The sequence below is a fragment of the Jaculus jaculus genome, chromosome 17, assembly GCF_020740685.1.
Source record: "Jaculus jaculus isolate mJacJac1 chromosome 17, mJacJac1.mat.Y.cur, whole genome shotgun sequence".
In the NCBI taxonomy this organism is placed as follows: Eukaryota; Metazoa; Chordata; class Mammalia; order Rodentia; family Dipodidae; genus Jaculus; species Jaculus jaculus.
The window spans coordinates 11925461-11946347 of NC_059118.1; the positions used below are offsets into that span (position 1 = coordinate 11925461).

The 20887-nt window shown below is 44.6% G+C and overlaps 1 protein-coding gene across 2 annotated transcripts in view; it reads right to left on the reverse strand.

The window, feature by feature from the left end:
* Positions 1-20887, reverse strand: part of Ubp1 (upstream binding protein 1) — a 66456-nt gene that overhangs the window by 42029 nt on the left and 3540 nt on the right. For both annotated transcript variants that reach the window (XM_004662071.2, XM_004662070.2), the window contains exon 2: positions 6264-6415. In XM_004662071.2, coding sequence (XP_004662128.1) covers positions 6264-6415 — 152 coding nt within the window. The remainder of the gene's footprint in view (positions 1-6263; positions 6416-20887) is intronic.

Genomic DNA, 20887 nt, shown 5'->3' on the forward strand with positions numbered 1-20887 from the left:
TAGATTGCCATGACCGCTCAGCACTGACATGGTGCTGAGGGTCCAAACTGCAGTCCTCACACTTGCTCAGTTACAACTTTACTGACTGAGCCATAGTCCTAGCACTACAGTTTGTTTTGTTTTTTAAGAGTTACCCAGTAGTAAATCTTCACCGGTAGAAGCTACCCAAGAAAAAGATGAGTAGCAACTCTAAGGGGAAGCTTCTAGCAAAAATCACAGCCACCAGCCCAATTACCTGCCAACTCCCCTAGGAAGAAGTCTCTTACAAAAGATGCTGAGGGCCATGTGTGGCGGTACACGCTTCGAATCCCAACACTGGGGAGGCAGAGGCAGGAGGACTGCTGTGACTTCAAGGCAAGCCTGGAACTAGAGTGGTTTCCAGTTCAGCCTGGGCTTGAGTGAACCCTTCCTTGAAAACAACAAAATAAATAGTAGGTAGGTAGATGAAAAGAGAGGGAGAAGAGGAAGGGAAGGAAGGAGGGCAAAGGGAAGGGAAAGAAAAGGGAAAAGGAGAGAATGAAGAAAGACAGAGGTGATGGTGGGCTGGGGTATGACTGGTGGCAAAGCACCTGTTCTGCCTGTCAGGCCTTGGGTTTGAACCACAACAATGTAAATAAATAAATAAATAAATAGAAACTCACCAATTCGCCCAATATTCAAGGCAATAAAAAAACGTGAAGTGTGAAGCTGGGTATAGTAGTTCATAATCCCAACATTTGGGAAGCTAAGGTAAGAGGTAAGAGTTCAAGACCAGCCTGTGCTAGAGTGAGACCCTGCCTTGAAAAGGAGGATGGGGGAAGGAAAAAAAAAATTCAACTGTGGTCTCCAATGTCACCTGGAAACTTGATTTCTGGTCCTGTCCCAGACCTACTGAATGCAAACTCTATGGGGACAGAACTTGTATTCTGACAATCCCTCCAGGTGACTCTGGTATAAACTAACATTTGGAAAACCATTGCTCTTTGTAAAGTTCCAAGTATCTAGTTAGTCTTTCCAATAAATTCAGGGTTATTTTCCTTGGAACAATTTTCTACTCAAAAAGCTGTCAGGCGAGCTGGGCGTGATGGCACACGCCTTTAATCCCGGTACTTGGGAGGCAGAGGTGGGAGGATCGCTGTGAGTTCGAGGCCACCCTGAGACTCCATAGTGAATTCCAGGTCAGCCTGGGCTACAGTGAGACCCTACCTCAAAAAAACCCAATCCCCCCCCCAAAAAAAAATCTGTCAGGGCTCTGGGGAGACAGCTCATGCAACATGGGAACTGGTTCTGGAACTTTAGCACCTACATATGTCTGGCATGGTGGCTAGTCTGCAATCCCAACACTGGGAAGGCCAAGACAGGATAATCCTAGAGCTTGCTGGCTACTCTAGTCCAACTGGTGAGTCCTTGAGAACAATAAAAGACCCTGTTCTCTACAACAAAGGTGGAAGAGCAATGAAAGACACATAATGTCATCTCTGGCCTCTATATGAAAATGCAGGTTGCCCATACACATAAAGATGCAAAACAAAAACAAAAACAAAAAACAACAACAACAAAAAACCACTTAGTGGGTCTGGGGTTAAGCAGCAGAACATTTGCCTAGCATATACAACCACCACAAATACAAACAACAAAACAGCTGTTACTAAAATAAAAATTAACCACTTTTCAAATGCTGAAGGTCTAGTTGACTAATATTCCCCCCAAAGAGACAAACTGAGGAGGAAAAATGTCTGGATTCTACTGGGTGTTTACACAATGCATCATTCAGTACAGTATAAACCGGACATAGCACTAAATGAGCCAATGTACAAGATTACCAGTAATTAGACTGCAAAGAACTTTTTCATTTAAATCATTTCCTTGTCTACATTAACACTGAGAACTAAACCAGGGCTGGAGAGATGGCTTACAGGTTAAGGCGCTTGCCGGCCAGGCAAAGGACCCACATTCAATTCCCCAAGACCCACGTAAGCCAGATGCACAAAGTGGCTCATGCATCTGGAATCTGCCTGCATTGGCTACAGGCCCTGGCACACCCATTCTCTCTCACTCTCAAATAAATAAATAAATAAATAAATAAAATATATTAAAAAAAAAAAAACTAAACCAACCTAAAGCTGTTTAAAAATTGTTCTGATTCCTTGTTTTTTTCACTTTTTTTTTTTTTTTTGCTTTTTCGAGGTAGGGTCTCACTCTAGCCCAGGCTGACCTGGAATTCACTATGTAGTCTCAGGGTGGCCTCGAACTCACGGTGATCCTCCTACCTCTGCCTCCTGAGTGCTGGGATTAAAGCCGTGTGTCACCATGCCTGGCTCTGATTCCTCTTTGAATAATCAACATTCATGTAAGAATTCTTTTACTGGGCTGGAAAGATGGCTCAGCAGTAAAGGTGCTTGCTTGCAAAGCCTGATGGATTTGGTTCAATCCTCAGTACCCACGAACAGTAAGACACACAAAGTGGGGCACATGTCTGGAGTGTGCGGTGGCAAGAGGCTTTGGTGCGTACTTACGCTCACGTATGTGCTCTTGTTCCATTTGCAAATAAAATTTTTTCTCCCTCAGGAAGTATAAGCTACCTCCTCAGAATTTTTTTTATTTTTTATTATTTATTTATTTATTTATTTTTGGTCTTTCGAGGTAGGGTCTCACTCTAGCCCAGGCTGACCTAGAATTAACTCTGTAGTCTCAGGGTGGCCTCGAACTCACAGTGATCCTCCTACCTCTGCCTCCTGAGTGCTGGGATTAAAGGTGTGCACCACCACGCCCGGCCTCAGAAATATTTTTAAGAAAAGAATAGTCACCTACGTGTTTGAGATGATGATGAATGTTTCACAATCTAGGATGGGTCTGACTTTATTACTCAATATGCTCAACTAAGACAATTATACCCACATATAGTCATTACACATGCATGGATGCACAAGGGGGCGCACGCGTCTGGAGTTGGTTTACAGCGGCTGGAAGCCCTGGCACACCCACTCTCTCTCTCTCTCTCTCTCTGTTGGTTGCTCTTAAATAAATAAAAATAAACAACAACAACAAAATTTAAAAAAAAAAAAAAGAATGAATTTTGGTTGCAGTATGATAGCTTGGGCCTGATAAATCTGTTACATGGGAAGATGAGGCAGAAGAATTGAAAACTCATGGCCTACCTGAGCAACTTAGCCAAGACTATCTCAAAGGGCTGAAGAGACAGTTTAGCAGCCAAGGCGCTTGCCAAAGGACACAGGTTCAATTACCCAGGGCCCACATAAGGCAGATGCACAAGATGGTTCATATGTCAAGTTTGTTTACAATGGCTGAAGGCTATGGTGTGCCATTCTCTCTCTCTACCTACCTCTTTTTCTCTCAAATAAACAAGCTAAATAAAAATTCAAAAATTCAAGAACAAAAGTAAAAACAAAGCAAGACCCTACCTTGATAAACCAAAAAAACAAAAACAAAACAAACACAAAAAACAGTAAAAATAAGGAGCTAGGAAGATGGTCCAGTGGTTAAATGCACTTGTACACTTGTTTGCAAACTCCCAAGCCACCTACACTTTAGCCAGACAGAGAAAGTGTCTGGTGTTCATCCGTAGTGAGGTGGCCTGGGTACCCACACACTCATGCACACAAATACAAAAAACCATTTCCAAAGTACAAATAAAAGGAGTTGTGCTCAGTGGTTGACAGCTCATCTAGTACATGTAAGGAGGCCCTGAATTCAATCCTCAGTACCACACACAAAAAAGTTCTGGCCAAGATGCATGTGCCACTTTGTGCATGTGGTTTTATGTGGGTACTGGGGAATTAAACCTGGGTCATTAGGCTTTGCAGGCAAGTGCCTTAACTACTGAGCAATATATCCAGCCCCTGTTATTAGTTTTTAATTGATCTGTTGTTATACCTACTTTGTAAGTGAAATTTTATTATAGGTATGTATATGTAGAGGAAAATGAGGTATCACTAGGGTTCATTTTGTTCATGATTTCAAGTACCACTGGGGTGCCTTGGAACATCTCACCTGAATACAAATAGGTACTACTGGGTGCATGTTCATGCACATAATCACATACTTTGACTAACAGTAAGAAAATGACAATAATCATTCCGTTTTAATCTTTGTCCCATTGTTCAACCACATAGCCTTTATACTGAATAATTTTAATAAACACCATAATTAGCCTGTGGGGAAAAAAAAGTTCTGGCCAGACAAAGCGGCTCACACAGGATGGCAAGTTTGAGGCCAGCTTGGACTACACAAGGAGGTCAAGTACAGCTTCACCTGTATATTAAGACCTTGCCTGGTGGCTTGTTAGTGACCAATTGCATAACATGAGTGAGGTCCTAGGATTAATCCCAGCACCACACCAAAAATGTACACTAAGTGAATAAATAAAGCGGCAAGTAAGTGCCAGGCATGGTGGCACATGCCTTTAATCCCAGCACTTGGGAAACAGAGGTAGGAGGATTGCCATGAGTCTGAGGCTGAGACTCCATAGTGAATTCCAGGTCAGCCTGGGCTAGAGTGAAACCTTACCTCAAAATACAGGAGGCAAGTAAATTAATAAGGGTGTAGTGAACATTCTTTGCCCTATGAGGGTTCTTTTGAAATTCTCAAGTCCAAATTACTGAATAAATTAAGATCATTTCAAGTATGAAAGTTAAATCTTAATAAGAATCCCAAACAAATACTAAATGTTGAAATTAAAAATAGAACAAGGGTGCAGTGGTGTGTGACTTTAATCCCAGAAATTGGGAGGCCAAGATAGGAGGATTGCAGTGGGTTTGAGGCCAGCTGAAGACTACAGAGTGAATTCCAGGTCAGCCTGGGCTAGACTGAGACTATTTCAGCGGGGAAGAGCAAGGCTCTATCACAGGAGCTACATACAGATAGAGACTCTAATATATGCTAAGCAGAGTTAGGAGTTATTTTACTACATTTCAGGATATAAACCCTAACAGTCAAATATCCATTTCTCGGGCTGGAGAGATTGCTCAGTGGTTAGAACACTTGCCTGTGAAACTTAATAACCCTGGTTCTGTTTCTGCTTGCAAATAAATAAGACAAAACCTATTTCTTTCCGAAATCAATGAATTATTATAGGTCACATTTAATCGTTTGTTTCTTTTTCCAAATATATTTATTTGAGAGACAGAGACAGAGAGAGAGAGAGAGAGAGAGAGGGAGGGAGGGAGGGAGAGAATGGGCATACCAGAGCCTCCAGCCTCTGCAAATGAACTCCAGATGCAAAAGCCCCCTTGCGCATCTGGCTTACGTGGGTCCTGGGGAGTCAAAACTGGGTCCTTTAGCTTTGTAGGCAAGAGCCTTAACCACTATGCCATATCTCCAGCCCTTGTTTAGTTTTTTGAGGTAGGGTCTCACTGTAGCCCAGGCTGACCCGGAATTCACTATGTAGTCTCAGGGTGGCCTCGAACTCTCAGCAATCCTCCTACCTCTGCCTCCCGAGTGTTGGGATTAAAAGTGTGCGCCACCACTGCCTGGCTTTCTCAGCTTTTCTACAATAAACGTGTACTAGCTTTAAAAATAGTTCAAATATTTAAAAAAAATAAGTCAACACTTTTTAAAACATATGCATCCAACCAATTAATTCTGCAAACTATTTCTGTTGACAGTGGTAAGTCACATGGGCCCATATTCAAACTGCCAAAGCACCTTAAAAAAAGTTCATGTGAACACATAGCATAACATTTTTCAAATTTTATTTAGCCATAGACTCCATCTTGGTATAGCCTACATCTATTTTTAGCACAAATTTGCCTCATGTCTAAGACCCAGGTGGCTAGCTGAACTTCTGAATCATTCTCAAGGTGCACATTGAAACTACTATCCCTAAAAATAACTAACCTTTCCTACTTGTTCCTCCTTTGGATGATGACTGAAAAATCCTGCACTAAGTCTTATTCCACAAACCCCCAATTCTAGTATCATTTAGCAAACCATCACTCTGGTGGCTCATGTAGAGTCTCATAGCTTTTGTTTAATTAAAATTAAAATAGTATTATTTAAGCATCCTATTTATTTGCACCAGGGTCTCTTGCTATCAGAACCAGAATACCAGACAGACACTGCACCACTTTTGCCTCAGGCTTCACATGAGTGGCTAGGGAACTGAGCCCAATCTGGCAGCCTTTGCAAGCAAGCACCATTAACCACGGAGCCGTCTCACTAGCCCTAGCAAATTTTCACTTTTCACCAGCAATCCAGGTTACAATGGTACTTTCCTTTTGGAGTTTTAAGTTTTACATGTAAGAGCTTGACAAAGCCATACTAACCTTGGTTCAAGTACGTGAGTGTCTCATCATGCAGTTTCACTGCGGGCGAAGTTGCAGCACACATCACATACTGAAAGGGGGGGTGTTTAGCTTCACCGTCCAAGGAAAGGCTGGAATCTTCCTGCTTGAAAATGGGCAATGCCAACACATCACTGAAAAGCAAAACATCAAAACTGACCTTACTTTGGTTTCAATATGACAGCAAACATTTAGGAGCCATTATTTGTTTCTTTATTGCTTTTCCTGTGGTGCTGGTGATGAAATTCAGGGCTTAGCACCTGTTATGCAAGCAAGGGATGGCTTCATTTAAGTTCTGATTCAGGAGGGAGAGGGGCGGGAAAATGGCTCTGTGGTTGAAGGTGCTTGCTTGCCCACCCTCATTCACTTCTCAAGTCACTCATGTTAGCTGAATGCAAGAAGTAGTCCAAGTAGCTGGTGTGTTTACAAGTAGCAAAAGATGGGGGGGGGGGACATGCAACACGTGTGCGCGCACACACTCTTTTTATTTATTTATTTATTTATTTATTTATTTTTAATTTTTTATTTAATTATTTGAGAGTGACAGACATAGAGAGAAAGACAGATAGAGGGAGAGAAAGAATGGGCGCGCCAGGGCTTCCAGCCTCTGCAAACGAACTTCAGACGCGTGCGCCCCCTTGTGCATCTGGCTAACGTGGGACCTGGAGAACCGAGCCTCGAACCGGGGTCCTTAGGCTTCACAGGCAAGCGCTTAACCGCTAAGCCATCTCTCCAGCCCGCACACTCTCTCTTAAAAAAAAAAAAAAAAAAAAGGATTCCGGGCTGGAGGGATGGCTTAGCGGTTAAGGCATTTGACCACAAAGCCAAAGGGCTCAGGTTTGATTCCCCAGGACCCATATTAGCCAGGTGCAAAAGAGGATGGATGCATCTGGAGTTCATTTGCAGAGGCTGGAGGCCCTGGCACGCCCATTTCCCCCCCTTCTCTGTCAAACAAACAAGTAAATAAATATTTTTTAGAAAAGGATTGCCAGAATAAAAGGACAACTAATGTTAATCTGACTCACCTAAGAGAGCATACTTAACCCACTTCTCTGCCAGGAGGGCATGAGGAAGAGGATGAAAAGTCAGTCACAGTTGGGGCTGGATGTCGTTCAGTGGCAGAGCACTCGCCAATTCCCCAAGCCATCCCCCAAAACAAAGCAAACCGAGAGACACACACACAAGTACAAAACAAATGAACAGAAAATGTTTTAAGTCAGTAGAAGAAAGGTATTAATGTCCTCACAGCGGCTGATGGTTCTTACTCAAGACCTGTAAACTAGGGAAGGGAAAAATGATGATACCCACACTGAAGAGACACTAGCTGGAAAGAAGGGATTTGGGAGGGGGGAAAGGGAGAGGATAGGAGGGCATTATGATTATGACTTACTGTCTGAATGCATGGAAGTTGCCCCAAAAGGTTACACATACACCCCGTAAACTCAGGCTAGAGATATAGCTCAATTGATAGAGTACTTGCCCTGGGTTCAACCCTCAGTGTCACATAAAACAGGCACATGCCTGTAATTCCAGCACTGAGGAGGTAGAAACAAGGACCAGAACTTCCATGTCATCCTCAGCTACAGTGGGTTCTGGGCTATATAAGACCTTGTCTCAAATACATAATACATAAATAAATCTGCAAACTCCAGATTATTTCTATTTGAAAAAAATGGGGGGGGGTTTACAAAGCACACGTGATTAATATGGTCTTTAAGTTCCCTCCTGAGAACAAAGCTTCATCATGTCTTGTCTAAAACAATGGCTTCTTCTGCCAAACAATTGGAGCAGTAGGCGGCTGATTTTCTCCCAGGAACAATTTGCAGCTTTTACTGAGAAGGGCACTGGGAGGAGGGAGGGGAGATCTTCTGTGGTTCTGTCTATTCTGTTAACGTGGTGGTTAAGCACACATAAAAGCCTTGGGACTTGTTTTTGTGGTTAACAGCATTATTGAGATATAACTAACATGCTGTAAAAATAATCTTTTTAAAGTTCATGATGCAGTGGATTTTTAGTATAGTTATAGCACTGTGTAACCATTACTAGTATCTTATTCCAGAACCCGTTCACACTTCAAAAGAAACGCCATATGAAAGTCACCTCAGTTCTTAGGAGGCAGGAGGAGCAAAAGTTTGAGGCCAGGCTGAATTATATTGTGACACCTTGTCTTAAAAAGAAATCCTGGGGCTGGTGAGACGGCTCAGCAGGAGTGCTTTCCTCACAAGCATGAGGGCCTGAGTTTGGTCCTCAGCACCACACCTATGGCCCTGGTCTTGTAAGGAGAGGCAACCAGAGCTGCAGGAGCTTGCTGGTCAGCCAGCCTGGCAGGAAAAAACAGCAACTCCAGGGGCAGCGAGAGACCACCTCAAGGACACACACACCAGCGGTACCGGAGGACACGGGATGTTCTCCTTGTGCACAAACAAGGCACCCACATCGCACACACTCATCCACGCACCACACAGCATACATACCACACACGCCCCGCATCCAAAGCAGTTAGTCACTATCCTTAACCCTCTGCTGAGTAACCAGCAATCTACATTCTGTCTTGACTTCCATGTCTATTCTATCCATTAACGCACATGTGCAGGATATGGCTATGAACGACCTCTTGTGACAGGCTTGTGGCACTTGGCACACACTAGGCGTCTTTCCCCTCCATGGCTTCACCACGCTGTGTGGGCACACTACATTCTACCTGATCACTAGTTACTAAGCAAATACTTCCTGTGCTTTGTGCCCACATTGATCTCAGCTCCCTTGGGTATATATTCAAGGAGACCCACTGGACCACATGGCTTAACTGTTTTTCTAAAAGCAGCAGTACCAGTCACATGTCCACCATTAATACATGGAGGATGATTGTTTTAGCTTTTAGGTTTTTAAAAAAAAAATAGTTATATGAGAGTTGTGAAAGAATGGGCAGGCACATAAGGGCCTCGTGCCTCTGCAAATGCACTTCACAGACACGTGCCACTTTATGTGGGTACTGGGACCTAAACCCAGGCCTTAAGGCTTTGCAAGCAAGTGCCTTTAACCACTGAACCATCTCTCCAGCCCCTATTTTTTTTCATTTATGAGAAAGCTGGTGTGCAGGGCCTGTAGGCACTGCAGCCAAAGTGCAGGCACCTGTGCCACCTTGCATGCATTCACACCCTTGTGCTTATGCATCATCTTGCGTGACTGGCTTATATGGGATCTAGGGCACCGAACCTGTGTCCTTAGGCTTTTCAGGCCAAGTGCCTTAACCGCTAAGCCATCTCTTCAGCCCTTTTTATTTCTTGGAGGTAGGGTCATGTTCTGGTCCAGGCAGACCTGGAATTCACTATGTAGTTTCAGAGTGGCCTTGAACTCACTGCAATCCTCCCTTGCCTCTCAAGTGCTGGGATTAAAGGCATGCGCCACCACACCCAACTAATTTTTGTTTTTCAAATATATTTTTATTTATTTGTGTACAAAAGTGAGTCAATCTTTTTTATTTTTTAATTTACTTATTCGAGGGGGGGGCAGACATACAGACAGAATAGGCGTGCCAGGGCTTCCAGCCGTTACAAATGCCATGTGCTACCTTGTGCATCTGCTTTATGAGAGTCCCAGGGAATCAAACCTGAGTCTTTGACTTTGCAGGCAAGCACCTTAACCACTAAGTCATCTCTCCAGCTCAGAGTCAATCTTTCTTATAGAAACATTTTTATTTACTTGTAAGTAGAGAGAAAAGAGTAGAAAAGTACAAAGAATGGGCACTCCAGGGCCACCAGCCACTGCAAACAAACTCCAGATGCATGCACCACCTTGTGCAACTGGCTTTACATGGGTCCTGGGGCATCAGATCCAGGACATCAGGCTCTGTAGGCAAGTACCTTAACCAGTGAGCCTCAGCCCATGAGTCAATCTTTTATTTGCCTACTTATGAAGTTTGTTTCAGCAGCTCCAGTTCCAAAGGGTTTTGGAAGTGCTACTTGGGATTCTGAGGCTGCCTCCTTTTGTTTGTTTATCTCACCAAACCACATAGCCACCTCGACCCCCACAATCACAGCCATGAGGGCAGGTCAAGCTCCTGTGACATCCCAACCCCAGTTTTCTGTATGACAGAGTTGGGAATGTTAGAATGTCTCTGTTTTGGGACTCTTACTATGGTTTCATGGTAACTCTCCCAAGAGTGACAAAGACTACCCACGCCAAGTGACATTTTCCTGGAATGGCCCAAACCACCTGCTCCACGATCACTTCCCTGGAGCCCTGGGGCAAGGTGGGCTAAGGTACAACCCAAGAATCCCAATGGCCCCACCCCGTACGTACCCCTACCCAGTCCATACCCCTATCCGATAAGGACCCTAGTCTGTAAAGGAGTGGCACCTGACCTGCACATCCAGAGCCCTTCTCAGGCTCTCCTCCAATAAAGCCTGCCTCTGCTGCTGAGCTCAGTCTTCTCCCACTTCACCTTCCACAAATGAACTCCACATGTGCCACTTTGTGCATTTTGCCTTATGTGGGTTCTGGGGATTCTACTCTGGGGCCATAAAGCTTTGCAAGCAAGGCTGTTAACTGCTGAGACATCTCCCCAGCCCCAATAAACACTTTTTTAAAAAATCTATTTAAAATTTTTTTTTAGAGAGAGGGAGAGAACTGACACACCAGAGCCTTAGCCACTGCAACCGAACTCCAGACACTTGCATCACCTAGTGGCATGTGCAACCTTGTGCTTGCTTCACCTTTGTGTGTCTGGCTAGTGTGGGATCTTGGAGAGTTGAAAATGGGTCTTTTCAGTCAAGCACCTTAATCACTAAGCCATCTCCCCAGCCCCCAATAAATACTTTTTCTTTTTGAATGTTTATTATTTATAGCATATTTCATTTGAATACATAATGTGTTGATATCCTCACCAATAAATATTATATTTATTTATTTAGTTAGTTTTTTTTTAAAATATCCATTTCTGTTTTATTGTGGTATTGGGATCCTTTTCAAAGTCTCTATGTAAAAGGAGTTACTTTTACATTTAAGAATTAATTGCTGTTTTCCTTTATAAAACAGGGTTAGTTCTTCAAGATAGGTTTAACTAAAACTCCTGGAGGCAAGCAACACTTCCACTTCAGTTGTCCTGGAAGCTCGGCTTATAGGCCAGGGCCATTCTCCAGTTCTTCCTTTGCTTCTTGGTTTCCTGAGTTGTTTCTTCAGAAATCAAATGCCTTAGTCAACTCTTCTTGGGGCATGGGGCACCATTCAAGTGATCCAAGCGGGCCTTCAGAACGTGTCAGTTCCGACTTGCTCCAGACACATGAATCCTCCTCCCCTGGGTACAACTCAGGGTCCACATCACTCTCTAGATCAGAAACACCAGGCTCACATCCTGTCAGAGGTGGATCCTCAGAAGAGCTCATGGCACACGGAGCTCCTTTTTCAAATCTGGAATCCAGGCCATCCTTCTTCACCACCGTGGATTTCATCTGGTGTGTGCCACACGTTCCTGCACAGTCCTCCTTCCCCTTCTCCTCTGAGGTCCCAGGGGTGTCCCGCAAGCACGTCTCTGCCCCTATAGGAACGGGACTGGGGACTCCATCTCCACTCTGCTGGAGCACACCCTGCAGGGAAGGCTGAGTAGTGTTGTTGCTAGTGACGCATGGGTTCATTTCTGCAGATGTTTTATTTTCCAGGCTGATGTCTGCTCAGAGATGGTAAGATGCTCAGTGGCTTGTGGTGCAGACCTGTGAACTCTGAGGCAGAAGCTGCTCTAGCCAGTTAGTTAGATTTTAGGTAAGGTCTCACTCTAGCTCAGGCTGACCTGGAATTCACTATGTAGTCTCAAGGTGGCCTTGAACTCATGGCAATCCTAACTTCTGCCTTCCGAGTGCTGGGATTAAAGGCATGTGCCACCACACCCGGCTAACCAGTAAGTATTTTTAAAAAACAAACCTGGTAGGCGCTGGTGGCCCTGTAGCTGGAGGTGGAGATGTGGCACAATTGCCACACAATTGATCTACTGGAGACTTTGTTTGGACTTCATCTTCTGTGACAGAACAGACCACGGGAATGGAGTCCCTGACATCCAGCGTGACTCAGAGGCTGTGAGTATGCAGAAGCTGATTGGAGACATGGGCAAGCTGGCATGGGGGGGGAGGGCGCGGCAGAAAGAAGCACCCCAGTCAAGGAGACCAGGAGCCAAGCCTGAAAGCAGTGATGCAACCACCTTGTCTTGAGTCTGTCATTGACCCCAGAGGTTGAAAGAGACCTGCTGTCCCCTCCCAGAACCACCAACCAGGCCCAAAGAAGCCTCTACCACTCCAGGAAAACCCTCTGCCCAAACTCACAGGCTTCATTCTCCCACCATCTTCCACAGTGCCAGGTATACTCTAAGACACTGTGACTACCAGATGTTACTTATTCAGTGAGTGGAGCTAAAGGTGGGCCCTGCCTAACACCTGAGAGAGCCCCACCTGGACAGGTTCAGTGTCCCATCACCACCCCTCATTTCCAGCCATGACCTCCAGAGTCCAGATTTTTTTTAGTCCTTTTTAAAAAACACTTTTAAACTTCTAAAAGCATTTTAAGTCTGGGCTAGAGAGATGGCTCAGCAGTTATGGTGCTGACAACCAGGTTTCTATTCCCCAGTACGCACATAAAGCCAGATGCACAGAGTAGGGCACACACCTGCAGTCTGTCTGCAGTGGCACTATGCCCTGGCATGCTCATTCTCTGTGTCTGTCTCTCTGCGTGCAAATAAATAAAAACATTAAAAAAAAAAATTTAGCCAGGCATGGTGGCATACTTACAAGGCAGAGGTAGGAGGATCACTGTGAGGTGAGGCCAGCCTGAAACAATTCCAGGTCAAACTCTACCTCAAAAAAAAAAAAAAAAAAAAAGGAGGGAATTACCATGGGATATATTTTATAATAATCATGGAAAATGTTAATAAAAATTAAAAAAAAAACCCTGGGGGGAGGGGATGGGACTGGAGATGGCTTAGTGGTTAAGCTAACTTGCTTGCAAAACCAAAGAACCCAGGTTTGACTCCCTAGGACCCAAGTAAGCCAGATACCCAAGGTGGCACATGTGTGACATTCATTTGTAGTGGTTGAAGGTCCCGGTGTGCCCATTCTCTTTCTCTCTCTCTCTTAAATAAATAAATAAAATGAACCAAAAAATGTTTATAAATCTTTTTTTTTTCAGCAGAGAGTGAGGGAACTGACAATCACATTTTTTTGAAAGCCCTTTTAAGCTCAACTCAGCTGAGCCATCTCTCCAGCCCGTGGTAAATTTTAACTAAGGTTAGCACCAAAAACTGTAATGTGAAAACCACAAGAAAGTTGGGCTTGATGGTGCAAGCCTATATTCCCAGACCCTGAAAAATACCTTAGCTACAAACTGAGACCAAGGCCAACATAGGATATAAAGGACTATGTCTCCAAACACAAAAACAAAACAAAGGAAAGGAGTCGGGACTGATGGCTCATGCTTCTAATCCTAGCACTTAGAAGGCTGATCACCCTAAGTTCAAGGCCAGCCTGGGCTACAGAGACTCTGTTGCAAAAGTAAGGAAGGAAGGAAATAAATAAAAAAAAATAAATTTGATCAAATGAATTTATGAAGAATTACAAGGGCACTAAAAAACATTCAACAATGTAAGCTGCCTCCTGGGAGACAACTGTATGCTCTAAACCTCACTGTACATCCCTTAACAGCTTCTGAATGCAAGTAGAGGGATGCACTAGTTTTCAAAAACAAGTTAAAATTTCAAGGTTTTTTGTTTTTGCTTTTCAAGGTAGGGTCTCACTCTCACCCAGGATGACCTGGAATTCACTCTGTAGTCTCAGGGTGCTCCTCCTACCTCTGTCTCCTGAGTGTGGGACTAAAGGTGTGTGCTACCACGCCTGGCTTTCATGCTTTCTTAATGACAGGTAATGAAGTGAAATTCTGAAGAATTCAAAATATGAAAATAAAATCATGACGGAAATAACACCATAGAGACCTAAATGAATGCTTTGACTGCTTAGTAATAGCAGGCTTAGTGAGATTAACCTCCACCCCAACCTACTGCTTTCTACTAAAAATGAGGCAGAACACACAGCTGAGGCAGCCAAGCCTACAGTGATTTTCAGGCCAGCCTAGGGGGCTAGAGCAGCATCTCCCAAACATTCCTCTTAGAAGTTTAAGTTCTGAAGGAGGCTGGGGAGATGGCTCAGCAGTCAGAGGTACTTGTATGCAAAGCTTGCCACCCAGGGTTTAATTCCCAAGTCACACAAGTAAGGCTGGGCACAAAAAGTGGTTCAAGTGCCTGGCAGCAGCAAGAGGCCTTGGCACACCCTCACATGCACAGATATATACCTGCAAGTAAGTAATTTTTCAAATGTAAGAAGAGCTAATGGTATGGTACAGAAGTAGGCAGAAATCTAAGAAAAACCGAGTAACAAAACAAAAAAGCCAGGCGTGGTGGTACACACCTTTAATCCCAGCACTTGTGAGGCAAAGGCAGGAGGATCACTGTGAGATCAAGGCCACCCTGATATTACATAGTGAATTCCAGGTCAGCCTGATCTACAGTGAGACCCTACCTTGGGAAAAAAAAAAAAAAAAAAAAGGAGTGACTCAGAACAAGCCTGGAACTCAAAATCATTTTTACCAAAGGGCACCATCTCAGTGTGAGGGTACCACCAAGAAGCTGGACTGTGACTGTGGTGGTTTTATTGTTCTAGAGTACGCCCACCTCCATTAACCTGGACAGCAAAGGTTCCTAGCGGATGGGTGAAGGGAAGCAAGCTTTTGCAAGGATATGCAGCCTGTCTCTATTTGCAAGGATATACCCAGTCTCTCTGGGTGGGCTAGGAAACCACTAACTTTTGGACTATGATGGTCCCAGATAGGTCAGAATCGTTTCAGGGGATCTGAAAAATAAATGAAATGCAAGGAGGGGAGGAAAAATTCTGCCAAGTAATTCTGCAATGCCAAGACTCAAAAAATAACCAGCATCAAAGGACAAACAAGACTCTAGGAATAAGACTCCAAAGCAGAAACAACAGATGGCACACACCCAGTTCCCGATCCCGTCTGCTGGTATCCAGCTCTCTGCTGTCTTAGCTGGGGAGAAAACAACGTGCACAAGACTTCTTGCTAACTAACCCGAGTCTTGTTAGGCTGCACTGCTGAAGAGAAACACTTGTGGGAAATTCTGGGTGTGAGGGGAGAGCAGGGGAAGGCACCAGTACCCATCCTAGCTGCCAAGTCCAGTGAGCAGCGCTTGTGTCCCGTGGTCTCCTCTCTAAACCTTCCACACCTCTGCTATCAAAGCATCCACTCATCCCTCTCTGGCGGAAACATCGCCATGATTTCCTATTTTTTTTTAAATGGGGCATAGAATGATTCAGACCACCAAAGACTTCAAATGGTAACTATATATATATATATATATACACACACACACACACACACACACACACACACACACACACATATATAAATTATGAAATTATGCTTACTTTATTTGAAGAACTGAAAGACAAGGCTGAAAAGATCTGCAAAGAACAGGAAACTTTAAAGGATAGCAATACGGGAAGGACACACGGAATTTATGGAATTGGCAGTTAAAACTGTCCAAATTAAGATCTCAGGTTTAGCCGGGCGTGGTGGCGCATGCCTTTAATCCCAGCACTTGGGAGGTAGAGGTAGGAGGATTGCCGTGAGTTCAAGGCCACCCTGAGACTCCATAGTGAATTCCAGGTAAGCCTGGGCTAGAGTGAGACCCTACCTCGTGAAACCAAAAGATCTCAGGTTTAGGGCTGGAGAAATGGCTCAGCGGTTAAAGGCACTTTGCTTGCAAAGCCTGACAGCCAGGGTTCAACTGCCCAGTACCCATGTAAAGTCAGATGTACAAAGTGGTACATGTGTCTGGAGTTTGTTTGCAGAGGCTGGAGGCCTTGGCACACCCACTCTCTCAATCTCTCTCCCCCTGTCTCTTTCAAATAAATAAATACATTTAAATAAAAGATGGGTGGGGAGCTGGAGAGATGGCTCAGTGAATAAGACACTTGACTGCAAAGCCTGATGACATGGGTTCAGTGCCCCAGTACCCACATAAAGCCAGATGCACAAAGTGGTGCGCACATCTGAAATTTGTTTACAGAGGTTACAGGCACTGACGCACCCATACACACACTCTCTCTCTGCTTGCAAATAAATAAAATATTTTTAAATTATTTATTTATTTGAGAGCGACAGACACAGAGAGAAAGACAGGTAGAGGGAGAGAGAGAATGGGCGCGCCAGGGCTTCCAGCCTCTGCAAACGAACTCCAGACGCGTGCGCCCCCTTGTGCATCTGGCTAACGTGGGACCTGGGGAACCGAGCCTCGAACCGGGGTCCTTAGGCTTCACAGGCAAGCGCTTAACCGCTACGCCATCTCTCCAGCCCAATAAAATATTTTTAAAAAGAACTCAGGTTTGCCGGGCGTGGTGGTGCACGCTTTAATCCCAGCACTCAGGAAGCAAAGGTAGGAGTATTGCCATGAGTTTGAGGCCACCCTGAAACTCCACAGTGAATGTCAGTTCAGCCTGGGCTAGAGTGAGACCCTACCTCGAAAAAACAACAACAGTAAAAAAAAGAACTCAGAATAGCAGCTTCTATCAGAGTCAAGAACAATCACAAAATAGATCAGGTAGAAAGAAATCATTCCAGAAGATAGCATGGAGAGGGAAGTAACAAAACAATGTGCAGAGGAAAAAGCTTCCATCTTACTTGGTGCTCCAGGATGTAAAAGAATGGATGGGACAGGGGCAGTTCTGAAGAGATAAAGCAGATTCCAAAGTTGAGCAACTATACCAATTCACTGGCTCAAGAGATCAACGTGACCAAACCAGGATAAAGAAAAGAAATCCATACCCAAATACATCCCAGACAGCTCTAACCCAGGTCTTGTCGGCAGAGGGAGGCGCAGGAGGGCTGGAACTCAGGAAGCCTTGGGACCTGGAGCCCCTGCGGGCACAAGCATTGCTCCTCCTCAGTCTCGGGAGCTAGGATGTATTGCCTGCCGTAACCTTGCTCTCCCCTCTTTCAATATGTGGAGTTCAGTTTTCTTGTTCTTGGCAAAACAGCAAGTGAGGGCATCAGCTGAAAATAGAAGCTCTGAGTCTGGGGAAATCACCTAGGAAAGCAGGGGTTGGAAGGGGAGGGAGGAACGGATCACTAAACTATGCACAGCAGTGACAGAAGCAAGGAAAGACTCAGCCAAGGCGAAGAGCCTGAGGCTGGACAAAGAGAGGGATAGCTTAGCAACCCAGGACCCCACCAACACCCAGCTGCACACACCTCTGCCCAAATACAGCAATACCCAACTTCACCCTAGCAACACCCCTTTTGTGATTACTTTGTGGTCACACCCATACAAGCAAGTGAACTATCCAATCTAAATTGTTTTAGGTGCAGGCACAACCAGATATAAACTATGTGCTCCTAAAGAACTATTAAAGAAAAAACCCAATTTACCATTTTCTGTCTATGCGTGATCAGGTATATATGACTAAAATTATGGGATGTGCAATCCACACCTGCACAGAAGACTTGTTTCCATTTGTCAAAACAAAAATTCTTGGGTCTGGGGACATGTTTCAATGGATCAGGACCTTGCTTGCAAAGCCTAGTGGCCTAGGCTTGATCCCCCAATACGTATGTAAAGGCAGATGCACAAAGTGGTAGGCACATGCATATGGAGTTCTTTTGCAGAGCCCTGAGCTCTTGCACAAGTGGGCTCATTCTCTCAGTAAGTAAACATGTATTAAAATAACAACTCCCTGGATTCGGGGGAGATGGCAAAATGGTTAAAGGTGCTTGCTTGCAAAGAGAGACACAGAGTAGTGCATGCATGGCACAAACACAAAAATCTATTTAAACCAGGCATGGTGGTGCACGCCTTTAATCACAGCACTTGGGAGGCACAGGTAGGAGGATCGCTATGAGTTCAAGGCTACCCTGATAATACATAGTGAATTCCATATCAGCCTGTGCCAGAGTGAGACCCTACCTCAGAAAACAACAACAACAAAAACAACTCCCATGTCCTGTCCCTAACTACCTACTCCCTCTCTTGGACCCATGAGAGGAAGCCCCAGGAGCAATCTGGGCTCTTGAACAACCTCCCTTCAGCCCACAACTCTCTTGCACTTTATCTACCCTGTACTTTGACTTTTAAATAAAATCATTGTTTTGAAGCGGGCATGGTGGCACATGACTTTAATCCCAGCACTGGGAAGCTGAGACTGGAGGATCACTGTGAGTTCAAGGCCACCCGAAACTACATAGTGAATTCTAGGCCAGCCTGGGCTATAAAGTAAGATCCTACCTTGAAGAAAAAAAAAAGAGGTTATAGTAGATATGTAACAGTACAGAGCAGAATTCTGAGAATGGAATAGTCTTAGTGAGGTGAGGGAATGGAAGACAGAAGGGGGTTGGGAAAGTGTTAATCAAAATTAAAGATATTATGAATAAGCCATACAGAAACCTACTTCTTCACTAGCTAATATTATTTAAAAAGAGAGTTTGGCCGGGCGTGGTGGCGCACGCCTTTAATCCCAGCACTCAGGAGGCAGAGGTAGGAGATCACCATGAGTTCGAGGCCACCCTGAGACTCCATAGTGAATTCCAGGTCAGGTCAGCCTGAGCCAGAGTGAGACCCTACCTCGAAGAACAAAAAACAAAAAAAGAGTTTGGAGCTAGGCATGATTATGCATGACTTTAATCCTGTAGAGTAGGAGGATTACTGTTAGTTCAAGGCCAGCCTAGTCAGACACTACCTTGACACAAACAACAAAAACAATTTTTAAGAGTTTGAGCATAGGGCTGGAGGGATGGCTTAGCAGTTAAGGTGCTTGCCTACAAATCCGAAGGACCCAGCCAGACTCCATTCCCCAGCATCCCTGTAAACCAGACGCACAAGGCGGAACATCTGGAGTTCGTTCCTAGCGTCTGGAGACCCTGACATGCCCATTCTCTGTCTCTGCCTCTTTCTCTCTGCCAAATAAATAAGTAAATAAATAAATAAAAATATTTTTTTTTAAAAGAGTTTGAGCACAATGTGGAGCACACGCCTTTAGCCCCAGCACTCAGGAGGCAGTGGTAGGAGGATTGCTGTGAGTATGAGTCCAATCTGAGACAACATAGTGAATTCCAGGTCAGCCTGGGCTAGAGAGCCCCATGGGGGGAGGGGCAGAGGAGAGAGTTTGGGCAGTGATGCCGAGGGCAGGGACAGGAGAATCACTGTGGGTGTTTTCAGCCCATCTGACTGAAAAACAGCAGCTCCAGGGTCAGTGAGAGACTCCATCTCAAGGAAACAGAACAGAAGAGCAACAGAGGATACCCAATGCTCCTTCTGGACTCCAAACGCACGTAGGTTGTGCACATCAGCACACACATGTACATACAACACACACACGCACACTCACACAGGAGACAAGGGATTTGTGAAAATTTGGAAGCATTTTCTATAAAATCAGTAAGACAACTAAGGACTCCAGCTCTTGGTGTTTCCAGCCAACACCGCACTAAAACCCACAAAGGCAAAAATGAAGTGGAAGCAGCAGAGTCCAAAGTAAATGCATCGCGCTAGGCATGGTGGCTCACGCCTTTAATCCCAGCACTTGGGTACAGGTAGGAGAATCGCTATGAGTTCAAGACCACCCTGAGACTACATAGTGAATTCCAGGCTAGCCTGAACTAGAGTGAGACCCTACCTCAAAAAAAAAAAAAAAAAAAAAAAAAAAGTAAATGCATTGTCACTGAACGATGTTGTCCACAGAACCTTGAGATCCTGAAGAATGAAGAGTGCAGTAAGGGCTTAGAGAAAAAGGACCCAACGATCACAGCAGTGCAAAGCCAGCACGTGGCACATGCTGGTAACAAGAGGATCCCCCGTTTCAGACACCACACAGCAAATCCTACACACACACAATGATTCTCAACCGATTTCCTTGCTATCCAGAAAAAGTCTATTCTACTACATTGAGATTTCTCAGTTACTAATTAGTAGGATTTTTAAGAATGCTGGGGAGATGAGTACCTGAGTTTAGACCCTCAAACCCACTTACAGCCAGACATTTGTAGTGGGTGTCTGCAATCTCAACACATCTAAAGAAAGAAGGGAGGTAGAGCCAGGAGAATCCCACCAGAAGCTTGCAGACCAGCTACACTAGTGAGCAAGAACCTGCCTCCAACACAGTGGATGGGGAGGACCAACATCTACAGCTGTCCTTGACCTCCACATGTGTTGTCAGGCGCACGCCTGCATTCACACATGCGCGCACACACAAACAATAACCGAAGGTGCAGCAGCAGCAGGAAGTCAAAGCCTTTGCGGAGCTTCGAGTCCCAGCTCTGTCATCCCCAAGGGACTTCTCTGAGCTCCAGTAACTGGCTGACTTGAGGAAAAGCTCTTGTTCAAGGGCTTGATTTGTAAGCTTACCTAGCAGCTTTTTTCATAGAATGTAATTCTAACTTGAAAAACTATAATTATCCAGAACTGGGTGTCTCACAAAAACATCCTAAAATTACCAAAGTGAACCAATCATTTCTAGGAAAGCAAGGATAGTATGTTGCCAATGATAAAATCCAAGCTCTCCACTAAG